Here is a 12,434-nt window from a genome sequence, read left to right on the forward strand (position 1 = left end):
GGAGGGTGGGACACAATGGAAGAGGGAGGAGGTGGAAAGGCCCCACCCTGGAGGATCACTTCTAACAGAATGGGAAGTGAACCTCCCTAATTTACCACTCTGAACCCAGCCAGTTTTCATTCTGGAAGTACAATCTACAAAACGCTTCCTTCCAACCAGCCCCCATCGCTATAATTTGACCAAATAAAACCATTCATACCCACATCCAAATTTATCAATTTGAGCAAAATGCAGTTAATAACGAAGAAAGGTAATTTTCATATTTTATTATACAATATTGTTTACTATAGAAAAAGCTTTCATATCTTTTAATTAAATACAAAAGCAAGGCATTAGTGTTGCCAGAGAGATTGTTTGCCTGCCCTTAAAAAAAATTAACAACACCTGCTTGCAAACAAAAGTATTACTAGAACTGAGTCAAATCCTTTATTCTCTTCCCAGGCCCCAGCCCACTAATCTCTTTCCTATACAGAGTCTAACACATAGTAGGGGGTAAATAAATATTCACTGACTGAATGGTGTGTTCTTTAATCCCCATGGTTTATTTCCTGACCCTAAACTGGATCTTGATTCATGGGGTAAAATCCTCTCCCCTCATTCACAGGGTAGCCCAGGGTCTTTTCTTTGCTTTTGATACATAACATTGGTTTAAAGACACCTGTCTGAGGGGAAGGACAGGGGGGTTCACAGAGTAAAGGAAACCCTCAAAGGCAGGTACAGTGACTCTGCAGAGACGGAAGATGCTAAGACGGAGAGTAACAGGGAAACAGATTCAGGGATGCAGAGGCTGCACGAAATGGTGGCAGCAAAATGAAGTCAGAGAGACTGAAAACTCACACAGTTCCAGTTAAAGAGTAAAAAGATTGGGCACGAACGTTCATCTTGAAGTTTCTTTTCCATTTTGATGTTTTATGATGGAGATAATAGCGGAGAGAGGGGAAGACAAGGCAAGGATGGGAAGACAGAGTCAAAGGAAGACACAGGAGACAGGTGGAGAGCCAGGCATGACTGACCTTGAACCCTGGTCCTCCCCTCCCATCACACCCACTGGGCAGCTCCTTAACACCTCAGCACCCATGCTCACTTTTGGGTTCTACTGTAAGTCCAGCCACCATCCCCTTCTGGCCCCACCCAAAGATGGCTGAACCACTCCTTACTGTCCCTACCCTCTCTCCAACGTCCTCCATGAAGCCTTCTCACTGCTCCAGCCCACACTACGCTGCCTCCCCTCTCAGCTCCTAAAGCACGTCTGTTCATCCCACGCCCACATGTCCTAACCACAGGGCACTGCCGTTTTGGCGTTGGCCCTCAGCCCGTGGGTGCATCTTGACTCCCAAAAGAGCACTGCAGGTTTGTCTAGCTCCAAGTCCCATCTCCACTATCCCAGGATTCCCCGTGATACCCACTCCGATGCTGGGTGTCACGAAGCGCTCAGTGAATCCCAGTGGACTGGCCAGTCCGCAAGGAGTGCCAACAGGGCAGTCTCCCAGTCCACTGGTCAAGGAGTTTCCGGAGGCTAGCCAGGCCTGACCATCCGCTGGGCTTCTGCGCCCCCTGCCGGCCAGGACGGGACCTGTTCGCAGGACCAAGCGGGTCGCAATTGTGGAGGAGGCGGGCAATGAAGGGCACCCGGGCTTCACGGTGGCTGCAGGCACTGTCGCAGGGTTCTGATGAGATGGATGGGCACGACCAGGAGCACCTGCTGCATTCTTCCTCGATGTCAGGGGCTCCCTGGGGCCCAGAGTGCTGCGGACGGCGGCCCGCCCCGCTGCCTGGGAGCGCTCAGAGCTTCTCGTCCAGCTCCAGGCCCTGGTTCTCCTGGGCGGCCCCGCGGACCGGCGCCGGGCTGCCGCTGTGCGTCCCGCTCAGGTAGTTCTGGATGGCCGAGGCGCAGTCCAGCCGCTCCATGACGGTCATGAGGTAGTGTAGCTCCTGCAAGCTGCCGTTCTGCTCCTCGAACAGCTCCAGGATGGCTGCGGCCGGGCTGCGCTGGCAGGACAGGAATCTGGCCGGGATACAGGCTTGGTGGGCGCGCTGTGGCCGGATCCACCCCATCCCCCAGCGCCGGCCCTCGTCCTGCTCTTACCTGCCTTCCAGGGGATTGGGGTGGTTGGAGGTCCCGGGGCCTGGCTCAAAGGCTACTTCTCTCTCTAGACCCCGGTTTCTTCCTCCTTCACCAGGAGCTTGGGCAAGAGGGCCTCTAGGGTTGCTTCCAGCTGCCATGATCTTAACTGCTTTCTCCACGTGCCCCACCCCAGACACACTCTCCCCTCCTCCTCCTTCTCCCCCAGGCCACCACAGCGTGCCCACACGTCAGGAAACAGTTGTTCTAAACCATGGCTTCACCAGGACCCTTCCCTCTTCAAAAACATTCCAGAGTCTCTTTCCAGTACTAGCCAAGCCCATACTCCAGACCCTCAATTTATCTACAACTTGGTGTTGCTGTTTTTTCCTGACCTTTTCTCCCAATCCCAATCCCAAACCTTCCTGCTCTGAGCCTATCCCTTTCCCACTTTGCACACCACACCCACAACCAGGTGTGCTACTCCCTCCCAGCAGAGGAGCGGCTCCCCCCTTCCCTACCACCTCCTCCCTAAAGCCCTTTCTAATTTCCACCTCCTAGATGGAGACCATTTGCACCCTCCAGTTCAGCCTTTTTGTCCAAGCTACCCCACATCTTCATGCTTCTTGCTTTAGCTGTTGTGTCTCTGTTCTCAACTTGCTATGCAGCAGTGGATATATAAAATATACATATATGTACAAGAAACCCTCCCTTTATTGTGTTAGGCTCTCTGTACCTCTTACTAAGGTGTGAGTTCCTGGATGCTGGAACCAGGTCTCATTCACCTTGTATTCCGATGCTGAGCATAGTTTTCCAGGACACTTGATAAATGTGGGTACTTGATAAATGTTTAACAAACAGGTGATTTTTAAATCCACTCTGCTTTCATCTGGGTCTAGCTCTAGTCCCATCTCCTGGGTGAAGTCCTTCCTGACCACTGCACTCGTAGTCTGGGTTCCGGAGCTTAGCTCAGAATTGTTCTCCTACTGATTGCTATTGACAGAGACCATGGTTACATTGCCTGCATTATTACTAACATTTACTGAATTAGCATAGGCCAAGCACTCAACTACATGCTTTATACACATTATCTTATAGTCTGCCTTCTACCCTTCAGGGCACAGCATGTCAAGCACTCAGTATGTACCCAACGACTTACAAGTTAATTGATTCATTTTTTAAATATTTATTGAGCACCTACTCACGAGTCAGGCATCGTTCTAGATATTGAGAAAATTGTAATAAACAAAAAGAGCTGCTCTATTGTGGGGAACAAGGTAGGGAATAGCCATTCTCTGACTGACTGTGCTGCAGTCCTCAAGGTGTCCCAGAAGCCCACCACCCCAGTCCACCCCCTCTCCCACCTGCAGACCTCGTCCCTCTTACCGGATTTTCATGCCACAGAGCCCCAGGTGGGAGGCCAGCCGACGCCAGTCATTGCCGGTGATGCTGTTGGGTTCCAACAACATCTGCAGTTGCTCAAAGAGTTCTGGGGGCAGCCTGGGGTGGGAGAGGTGGGGTTCTCAGAGGGGAGGATCAGAGAAACCCAATCTGTTCCAAACACACCCCAAATGGTGTACACGCCCTGCAGGAGCCGGGTCGGGGGAGAGAATCCCAAACGTCCCACCACCAGCAGCCCAAGCAACCCCACCTTACCTGTTGCACGGGGGTGGTTGAGAGACAGGGGGTGGAGCCGCCCAGGATTCTTCCTCTGATGCCTGGAATCTGAGGATTTCCATGTACTTGGTCTCCAAGCCCTGAGCCAGCAGAGGGTCAGGAACACACTTAGGGATCGTGAGACTTCCCCTGAGCAAGAAACTGGGGAACATGCCTCCATTCTTCAGATCCTTCAGCCTGTCACCCAGAGCTACTCTACCAGGAGATACAACCCTGCCCCACCTAGCATCCCTTCCCCTCTGCTCCCCTGACCCCAGAACTTCCAGCTTTAAGTTTGTCTACTGAGCTCTTTGGGAGCTGAGACATGAAGCCAAAGAGGGTGCAGCCAAAGAGATCAGAAGTCTCAGTGAGGTCACGGGGCAGGAAAAGTCAGTCAAAGGTCGGGACACTGAACTCAGGCATGTGTCTCCTTCCCTCCATCCCTTTGTCCCTCCTTGCAGGTGAAAATCTGAGAGGTACTGGCCTACTCTCCACTAAGGCGCCACCACGGCTCCCCAAAGACTCTCAACCCTGATGTCTTCAACTCTTCCCCCTTGGGAGAGTGGGATATTTAACTCTCATCCCACCTACTCAAGCCCCCCCTCCCCAGTCGCTCTCCACACTGAAGATACACAATATCATCTCTCAGGTGCAGACAGTCAGCCTAGAAAGAAACCACTTTTCTCTGATGTCCAAGTTCCTCTGGGCTAAGTAAAGGGCTTAATCGAGGGTTTGGGTCTTTTACCCTCCTACTGGATTCATCCATGGATAGACAAAAGAGAGCCAGGGATGGAGGGCAACTTGGAGGCCAGGTGGTCTCAGCCCCTGGAAGAATGCCATCCACCTGCTTGATTATGTGATTAAGGCCAGACTTACTGGGCACCAGACTCCTCGCCCGCTTTGCCCAGGGCTCCCCCAAGCCCTGCCCTTGCTTTGCCCCTCAGCTCCAACTCACATCCTGGAAAGTGTGCATGGTGACGATGATCTCACTGGTAAGTGTGGAGCAGTCATCATTCTCATTGGCTACAAAGAGGAGAGGACATGGCAGGTAAGCAAGGACAAAGCCTGGCATAAGGGAGCAGGAGAAGTGAAAGGGACTCCACAGACAGGCTTTCAAAATCTGAAGGCACTGGGCAAGATGCTCTATCTTGCTCTCTACAAAGATCTGTTGTGGCTCCTCACCTTTTAGAGAAGGTGTGTATGCATGCCTGACCAAATGAGGAGCTGCAGGGGGTGGGGGGGAGGAGGAGGGTTGGGAAAAAGGAGAGGGGAGGAGGTGGACCGGATCTTCTGGACTACCTGCTTTTCTCCGGAAGCAGAAGGAACGGAAGGGGCACTTTCCATGCCAGATGTGGAGATGGGGAACCAGCTGGCAACTGCTCTCATCCACATTCTCCCAACCTGGAGAGGAGGCAGAGTGGAGGGCCTCAGAAAGTGGGGTCTTCCACGAGTGTTTGAGGATGGCTACTCTGTGGCAGGTGTCATGCAGGGTGCTGTGGGGAGGGATGAAGCGGGAGCGAAAGCAGGAAGGTGTCTCGAGTGGATGTGAGTCCTCAGAGCCTGGACAGGGACCCTGTGAGCAGCCTTCTCTTACTATTGCACATCTCACACACACAGAGCACACAGCACACAGACCTCCCACCTCCCATCCACGACCCCCAGAAGCAGCCATGCATCTGGGCTCTGTCCGAGAACCACACAGATGTCCTCGGCCCCATAAGCAAGTGCAGTACCCTGTGCCACAAAGGAAGGGGGGAGCAGAGAAGACTGAGACCCCTCCTCAGAACTAGCCCCAGCCAGGAGAGGCAATAAAACCCTCCCCTACCCTTGCCCCTGCATCATCCTGTCCTCCCACGGAGGGGCCGGAACCAAATGGACCACAGAGGAAGGAAGTGGACAGAGCCCGGAGCTCCCGAAGCCAGCCACAGAAGCCGTTCCCTGCCCAGGAATCTCCAAAAGAAACTTGAGGTTCCCAGATTTCTACCCAGGGGAAGCCCAGACCCCCTCCCTCTAGTGGGGCCCCTGCCACCCAAGCCCCCATCTCACTCACCCTCAGAGATGTACTTGAGCTTCAGACACTGGTCCCCACGGGCCCCTGTGAAGTCAAAGAGCTGGCAGGGCCCACGCAGGCGCCCCCCGTGGGGCTGCTCATTGGCCACGGCCCACTGCAGGGCGCAGGGTGTGTTGTTGAGAAAGTAGATGCGCAGCTGCAGGTGGGACTGCCCTGGCGCCAGGGGTGAGCAGAAGACAGCCAGCTGCAGCCATTTGCGGGCGTCCCGGCCTACAGGTGCCTCCAGCACACAAGTGTAGAGACTACAGGGAAAGATGGGGACGGGGGAGCTGGGAGCCCCATGCACCTGCCAGCTGGCGCCCCAGAGCACTAGAAGCCAAGGAGCGCAGTCAAGGAGGAAAGTGAGGGGGAGTCAGGCAGGTAGGGGGACGAAATGTGAGTCACGTTGAGGTGACCATCACAGAGTGTGGGGGAAGGGCCAGCAAGAACCTTCCGGCATGGGAGGGAGGGAAGGTGGGCTCAGGGCCACTGTGATTCAGCGGGGTCCCACACATGGCTGACCCTGTTGTGCTCAGTGGGAAAGAGAGACAGAAGGACCTAAGATCCTGGAAAGACAGAGCTAAGGACAGACATGAGTTGGGAGGGGTCTTTGAGAACTGGAGGGGACAGCCTGCCCTAGCCCTAGATGGTCCTGAACAAGGGCATAGGGTAGACACAGACAATTTTAGAGAGACAAAGATGGGGATGGGACAGACCCTTCTAGATGGAGGACTGGGGTGGCAGGTGTAGACAGGCAGAGAGCCTGCCGCAGGGGGCACAGTCCTGGACAGGGCTGGAGTGGGACAAGCTGCCCTACACACCAGGACAGAAGGACCAGGAAGGACCATGGAGAGTGAAGGGACTTGCAGGCCGTCTGGGAGAGATCAAGGGGCAGTTCCATACCAAAAGTGGAGGACGAGGCCAACTGAGACAACGGGCAGGAAGACTGGGCTGATGGGCCTACCTGAAGTGGGAGAGCTGGATACGACACTCGTCCCTGGAGGTGTGGGCCCCAGGCCGCCCCAGGGGCCTCCAGGCCTTGGCATCGAGCAGGGTTGTGTTGCTACTGTAGGTACGAGCATGGCTGGGCTCCTGGGCACAGTGCTTGAATGTGAGGGTGCAGGGCTTCAGGAAGGAGGCCCCATGGGGGCCACAGGCCACCACGGGGCTCACCAGCCCCTGGGCTCGGGACAGTGATGGGGCGTCCAACAAGTCCCACACCAGGATCAGGGACACCCTCTCCTGGCGGCCCACAGCCACAGCTCCTGGGGATAACAAGAGTTGAGATGGGCAGGTCAGGCAGGCTCACCCAACCCCAGAGAGGCCAGGCCACAGTGGGAGGGGAGGTGGGACAGGAGCCCAGGAGAGAGATTGCCTAGCAGGGCACACAAGGAGGCAGTGTGCAAGGAGAGAAAGACTGAGCTGGCTTGTGGCGTAATCCTGAGCAGGTCACCCCCCCTTCACTCCTGGGCCACCGCTAGCCCTTATGGGACTAGTGGGAATTTGCAAGAGGTGCTCTTGCTCCAGACACTTTCCATTACTGAGAATTGTCATAACACACTGTTCATTTCCACCTGGCACTTGATTTCCTGTCAGGGAGTTGTCATAAAAATATGCAATCTATCCATCTTTGGAGTCAATGAAGTCATATAAAAATATAAATAATTTTCAAAATTATGGAGATGTATATGAATGATGCTCCCTGAGGTGCGACACCCTTGTACAACGCACAAGGAACAACTCTAGGCTGAGAAGGGAGAAGGTGCTGTTACCTGGTGGGATGAGCAGAGAGATGCCCATATCCTGGAGCATCAGGCAGCCGCCACGGTGATCCACCTCTCGAGCTGAGAACACCAACAACTTGTGCATCAGCTGACGGATGATCGTCTGGCCTTGAGTGGGTGTGTGCAGTTCCTGGTAGAAGGCGGCCATCTCCGGCAGTGTGGCTGGTGCACACTGCCTTGAGGACTCATTTTCCGGTAGGGGAGTGGGATGGGCCACTGGCTCCTCTTGGCTATCCAGCTTCCAGCAGGCCCCCAGCAGCCAGCGAGGACAGTGCCATCGAAGACACTGGACCAGAAGGAGGGCACTCACCACCGGGACACCCACCAGCAGTAGGAACCGAGCTGGTTGGAAGGCACTCTCATCGGAGCACATTCGCGTGGTCCCTCGATGCTGCCAGTTCCCCTGCACCCCTGGGCCAGCCAAGGCCAAGGACCTGGAGGAGGAAAGAGGCAGTGCCAGGTAAGCCTTTTCAATGTCCTGGAGGCCAAGACTTAGGTTCCAGCCGGCTGCAGTGAGGGATCCAATTGTCTTCATTCCAGTGCACCCTCGATTAATACCTTTAACAAAACTTCCCCTATCTCTGTCTGACTCAAGAACATGCCATGGCTCCGCATGGCCTAATACACCACATTTAACTCCCCTGAGGAGGATGTAAATTCAAGTGTCACCTTGGCCACTGGCTGAGCAAATGTGTCCTATTGCTTACTGTCCCTCAGTTTCTGCATCTGTCAGAATAACCCCCTTGATCTTCACAGAAAAATCTTTAAGTGGAAAAGCAAGTTACAGAGAACTAGACATCCTCCAACCCCATTAATGTAAATAGCAGAACTGTCGACAAGTATAGATACATACTGTAGACAAGTATAGATACGTATCTACTGGTGTATACATGTCAACCACAGAGAAAGTTCTGGAACAGTACTATGCAGTAAAAATATAATGTAACTTGGGGTGCCCAGGTGGCTCAGTCAGTTAAGCATCCAGCTCATGATTTTGGCTCAGGTCATGATCTCATGGGTCACAAGATCGAGCCCCGGGTTGGCTCCATGCTTAATGGAGAGTCTGCTTGGGATTCTCTGCCTCTCCCTCTGCTCCTTCCCCCAACACTCTTTCTCTAAAAATAAATAAAATATTTACATATATATGTATATAGACACACACATATATATCCTTCCATATATGAATCTTTAAATATATGTGTGTGTATGTAATATATATATTTTATACATATGTAAATATATATTTATTATATATAGTATATATAAAATATAAGCCACAAATGCAATTTTAAACTTTCTAGTGGCCATAATAAAAAGGTCAAAAGAAATAGGAGGAATTAATTTTAATAATATATTTTATGTACCTAACCCAATATATTCAAAATATCACTTGGGAGGAAATCAATGTAAAATTACTGAGATATTTTACATTCTGTTTTCCCACTAAGCCTTTGAAATCCATGTGTATTTTACACTCACAGAGCATTACTCCCACAGCAGTTGGGACGTACTAGTGATTCCTGTCTGGGGCAATGTAGGTCTGAGAGGACTCACCCAATGCTATTCCCACCAGTCACTACTGAAACAGACAGGAAATTGAGAGGGTGGGAGGTGTGAACTACGGCTTTCAATTTTCTTAAACTCTTTCTCCTGAATTTGAATTTTTTCACCACAGGCATGTATTTTATATTAACTTTGTAATTCTTTTGAAAAGCTACCAAAAGTTAAAAAATAATTACCGCTCAGGGCGATTGTGAGGATGGCATGAGATCATGGGGAAAGAATTTGCAGATGATAAAGCCCTGCCCGAATCTGTTTCTTTAGGCCCCACCTACTGCCAGAAAGGTCAGAAGGTAGCTCACAGGGACCTATGAACTAGAAAGAGTAACATACTTAAACATGGAAGCAAAAGGAGAAAGAAAACCAAAGTGTTCTCCAGTGAGGCTGGGCAAAGGCAGGCGCCGGCTGCCTGCCCACCTGGTTACCAGCAGGGGCCTCAGATTGGAACCTGGCCCTTCCAGCAGCTTCCCCATATGGTTTCCAGACCTTCCTGAGGCCCTCTAGAGTCTACCGCCCTCATCCTCCCTTAATCTCCAACACCCTACACTCAGGCCAGGCTGGGGTCCTCACACCCGCCTAATTCCAGCCTCTGGCCTTTGCTTCAGCTGTTCCCCCCATCTGCCTCACCTACCCACCTGGACCCCCCTCCCGCTCTACAGCGCCTCCCTGTGGCTCACCAGCCCTTGACACGCTCACCCCTCCCAAGTTTCTCTCCGTGGCCACCCCACCTTGCAGAAGGACCCTTGACTCTACACTGTCACATTTCCTGAGCACCAGCTGTGTACCTCGCACTGTGGGATAAAGATGATGTCTCAGCAAGCTCCTGAGGGAATATGATTGATTTGCTCTGTAACCGAGTTCTGGGTGGCATCATAGCCTCTTTCAAAATCCAGGAGATCCCCTGCTTGATTCACTAGGATCTGCACTAGAGAGAGGTTTCTGGCATCCGTTCCTCCCCACTCCCTTCGCTCACACCCCAACCCGGAGCTGAGGCCTCTCCTCAAGCTTCCAGGTCCTTCCATACCCACCTTCTTCCTTCCTTCCTTAGGGCCCACGAAACCCAAGCCCCTTTCCTTGGGTCCTCCCAGAAAGGGGCAGAAACTCCTTTGTAGCATCAGGATTAAGGAATGGGGCAGGATCTATTCCCCCCACCCTTACCCCGTCTCCATTGAAAATGTAGACAGGAAGGAAGGTTTGGCATTGCTCCCTTTGCCTTTCAGTGCAACCTTGCAGATAAATTGTAGCAGTCTGCTTCAGCCAAAGCCCCTTGCAGGGCACGTGAGCAAAGTGGGTGAGTTGGCAAGGCCCCACATCTGGTGGAAAAGGGGGCTGGAGCAGCCAGCTCCCCTTCACGCTGCAGCCATTCCAAAAGGTCCTCCAACATGAAAGATAACTGGAATTATAACTGCAGTGATACTGGTTATCATTCATGGAGCTCTACCCCATGCCACTGTGTTGGAGCACTCCATGTGGCCCATCTCATTTGATCCTCATAGTAGCCTTGTGAGTTGGGTATTATTTTTATCTCCATTTCCCAGAGAAGGAAGCCAAGTTTTCTCCCCACCGTGGAGGCGTATGGGAGATTATTAAACTACAACTGAAGGCAGAGGGAAGGATGAACAGGGATGATGACTGTGTTTCAGAAACACTACCTTTCTCTCCCTGTCCCTTTTTTCCCCCTGGGTCTTTCTTCCTTTCCACTTCTAGAGGAAGTGAAGTTGGAAGAGAAAGAAACAAAAATGAAGTAAAAATAAATTGAAAGACCCAAAAGGCACATCCTTGGTTCCACGATGTGGGACGACCCCCACCCCTTGCCCACAAAAGCACCAGTGGCTAGTTAACATGAAAGAAAGGAGGGACTCTGCTGTTTCTGGAGCAACAACCTTCCTGGGGCCTCCAAAGACCAGAGTCCAAATCCCCTCCACCCCATTGGATGGCTCAGCAGAGTCTCCCTGCCCAGCCTCCCAACCTGAAACAGTTGGCATATTACTCCCCGAGGCCCCCAAGGGGCCTCTCACGGGCAGCCCATTCATTAACTCTCCCCCAGCTCAGCCCCCTTTCTCCCAGGCTGACAGATCTCCAAGCTGCTTGGCCCTCACTCCATCCTCCCCTTAACCCTAGGAGGAGGAATGGTCCTGAATCTATAGCAGGCCAACCAGATAAATGTAGCCTAGACTTTCTCAAACCCATGCGGGCCTCCTTACTACCCATGGCTCCAGTCTGCCTTGCCCCTGACCCCAGACTATCACAGGCAGCAGGTCCCCAAGACAACGGTGCTTTAGAATGCTGACATCACCTGTCCCTCGGAAGTTGCCTCCTCCAGCACAAAGATCCGGTTTCCTGCTGTAACACTCTGCTCATATCCTTTGAGGTAGCTCTCAATCCTTCTCCCCCATCATTGGTTCTTACCATGCCTACTCAAACCCTGCTAGCTCATTACTGAAACACATAAAAAGTACCAGACGGATGAGTCCAAACCTGCCGTGGGCAGCGTTCATCAGCGTAGTCCACATTTCCATAGTGCATACAACAGTCTCCCAGATCCCCACGCCCACTGAGCCCTTGCCCCTGCCCTCTTCTCCTCTAGCAGAGACTCTCCATACTCTGGCTAAGTTGGCCTCACTGAGCCCCAGGTGGCCCCATGGCAATGCCCACCCTGCCCCCAGCTGTCCCAGGGGGTGCTCAACTTACCGTGTAGGTGCTCCCAGAGGCTGTTGGCTTGCCCAGGAACAGCAGTTCCTTCTCTGGGAAATCAGCCAGACCTGGTCACCAGGCCAGCAGACAAGGAGAGGTGGGCGGGGAATCCGGGCAGGAGTGGCCCAGAGCTTCCCGGCAATGACCTGCCTCCCAGAGCCCTAAAGAGGCGTGAGGGAGTCTGTCCCTGTCTATTGGCAAAGTCCAGCTGAGGTGGAGGAGTAGCTGAGGATCCCAGAAGTCAGTCTGGGTCTGGAAGGGAGGGGACAAGAGAAAGAGAAAACCTGGGTACAGGTGAACCCCTCCCTACAGTGCCCTCTGCTCGTGAGTGGTTGCTCCCACCAGAGGCTAGGGAAAGAGCAGAAGGTAAGAGGAGGGAGCCCTGACAGGAGCTTCTCAACAAAAAACACACTAGCAACAGGGTGAAAAGGGGGGTTCTGATCCCATATATGTCTGAGCTGGGGCCTGAGATTCTGCATCTCTAAGAAGCTCCCAGCTGATGCCAGTGCAGCTGGTCCAGGAGCTTAGACAATGTCTAGTTGCACCCTTTCCTGCACAGAGATGAGAGGAGGCGCTGAGAGGGTTAATGACTCACGAGGTGCTGGCAGCATTGGGGTGTTCCCCTATC

General features: G+C 52.8%; 1 protein-coding gene across 1 annotated transcript; it reads right to left on the reverse strand.

Annotated features, from left to right (window-relative positions):
* Window positions 1-251: 251 nt before the first annotated feature.
* On the reverse strand, window positions 252-11,860 carry UNC5CL (unc-5 family C-terminal like). The gene is made up of 9 exons (XM_080805246.1): window positions 11,804-11,860; window positions 7,541-7,986; window positions 6,733-7,033; window positions 5,769-6,031; window positions 5,018-5,119; window positions 4,674-4,741; window positions 3,719-3,819; window positions 3,449-3,562; window positions 252-2,005 (listed from the first exon to the last, which is right to left on the reverse strand). Exons 2-9 carry the CDS (start codon window positions 7,923-7,925, stop codon window positions 1,783-1,785), a joined length of 1,557 nt encoding a protein of 518 aa, XP_080661372.1. The 5' UTR covers window positions 7,926-7,986; window positions 11,804-11,860; the 3' UTR covers window positions 252-1,782.
* Between the last annotated feature and the right edge of the window lie 574 nt (window positions 11,861-12,434).

Source organism: Martes martes, assembly GCF_963455335.1.
Source record: "Martes martes genome assembly, chromosome: 6".
NCBI lineage: Eukaryota > Metazoa > Chordata > Mammalia > Carnivora > Mustelidae > Martes > Martes martes.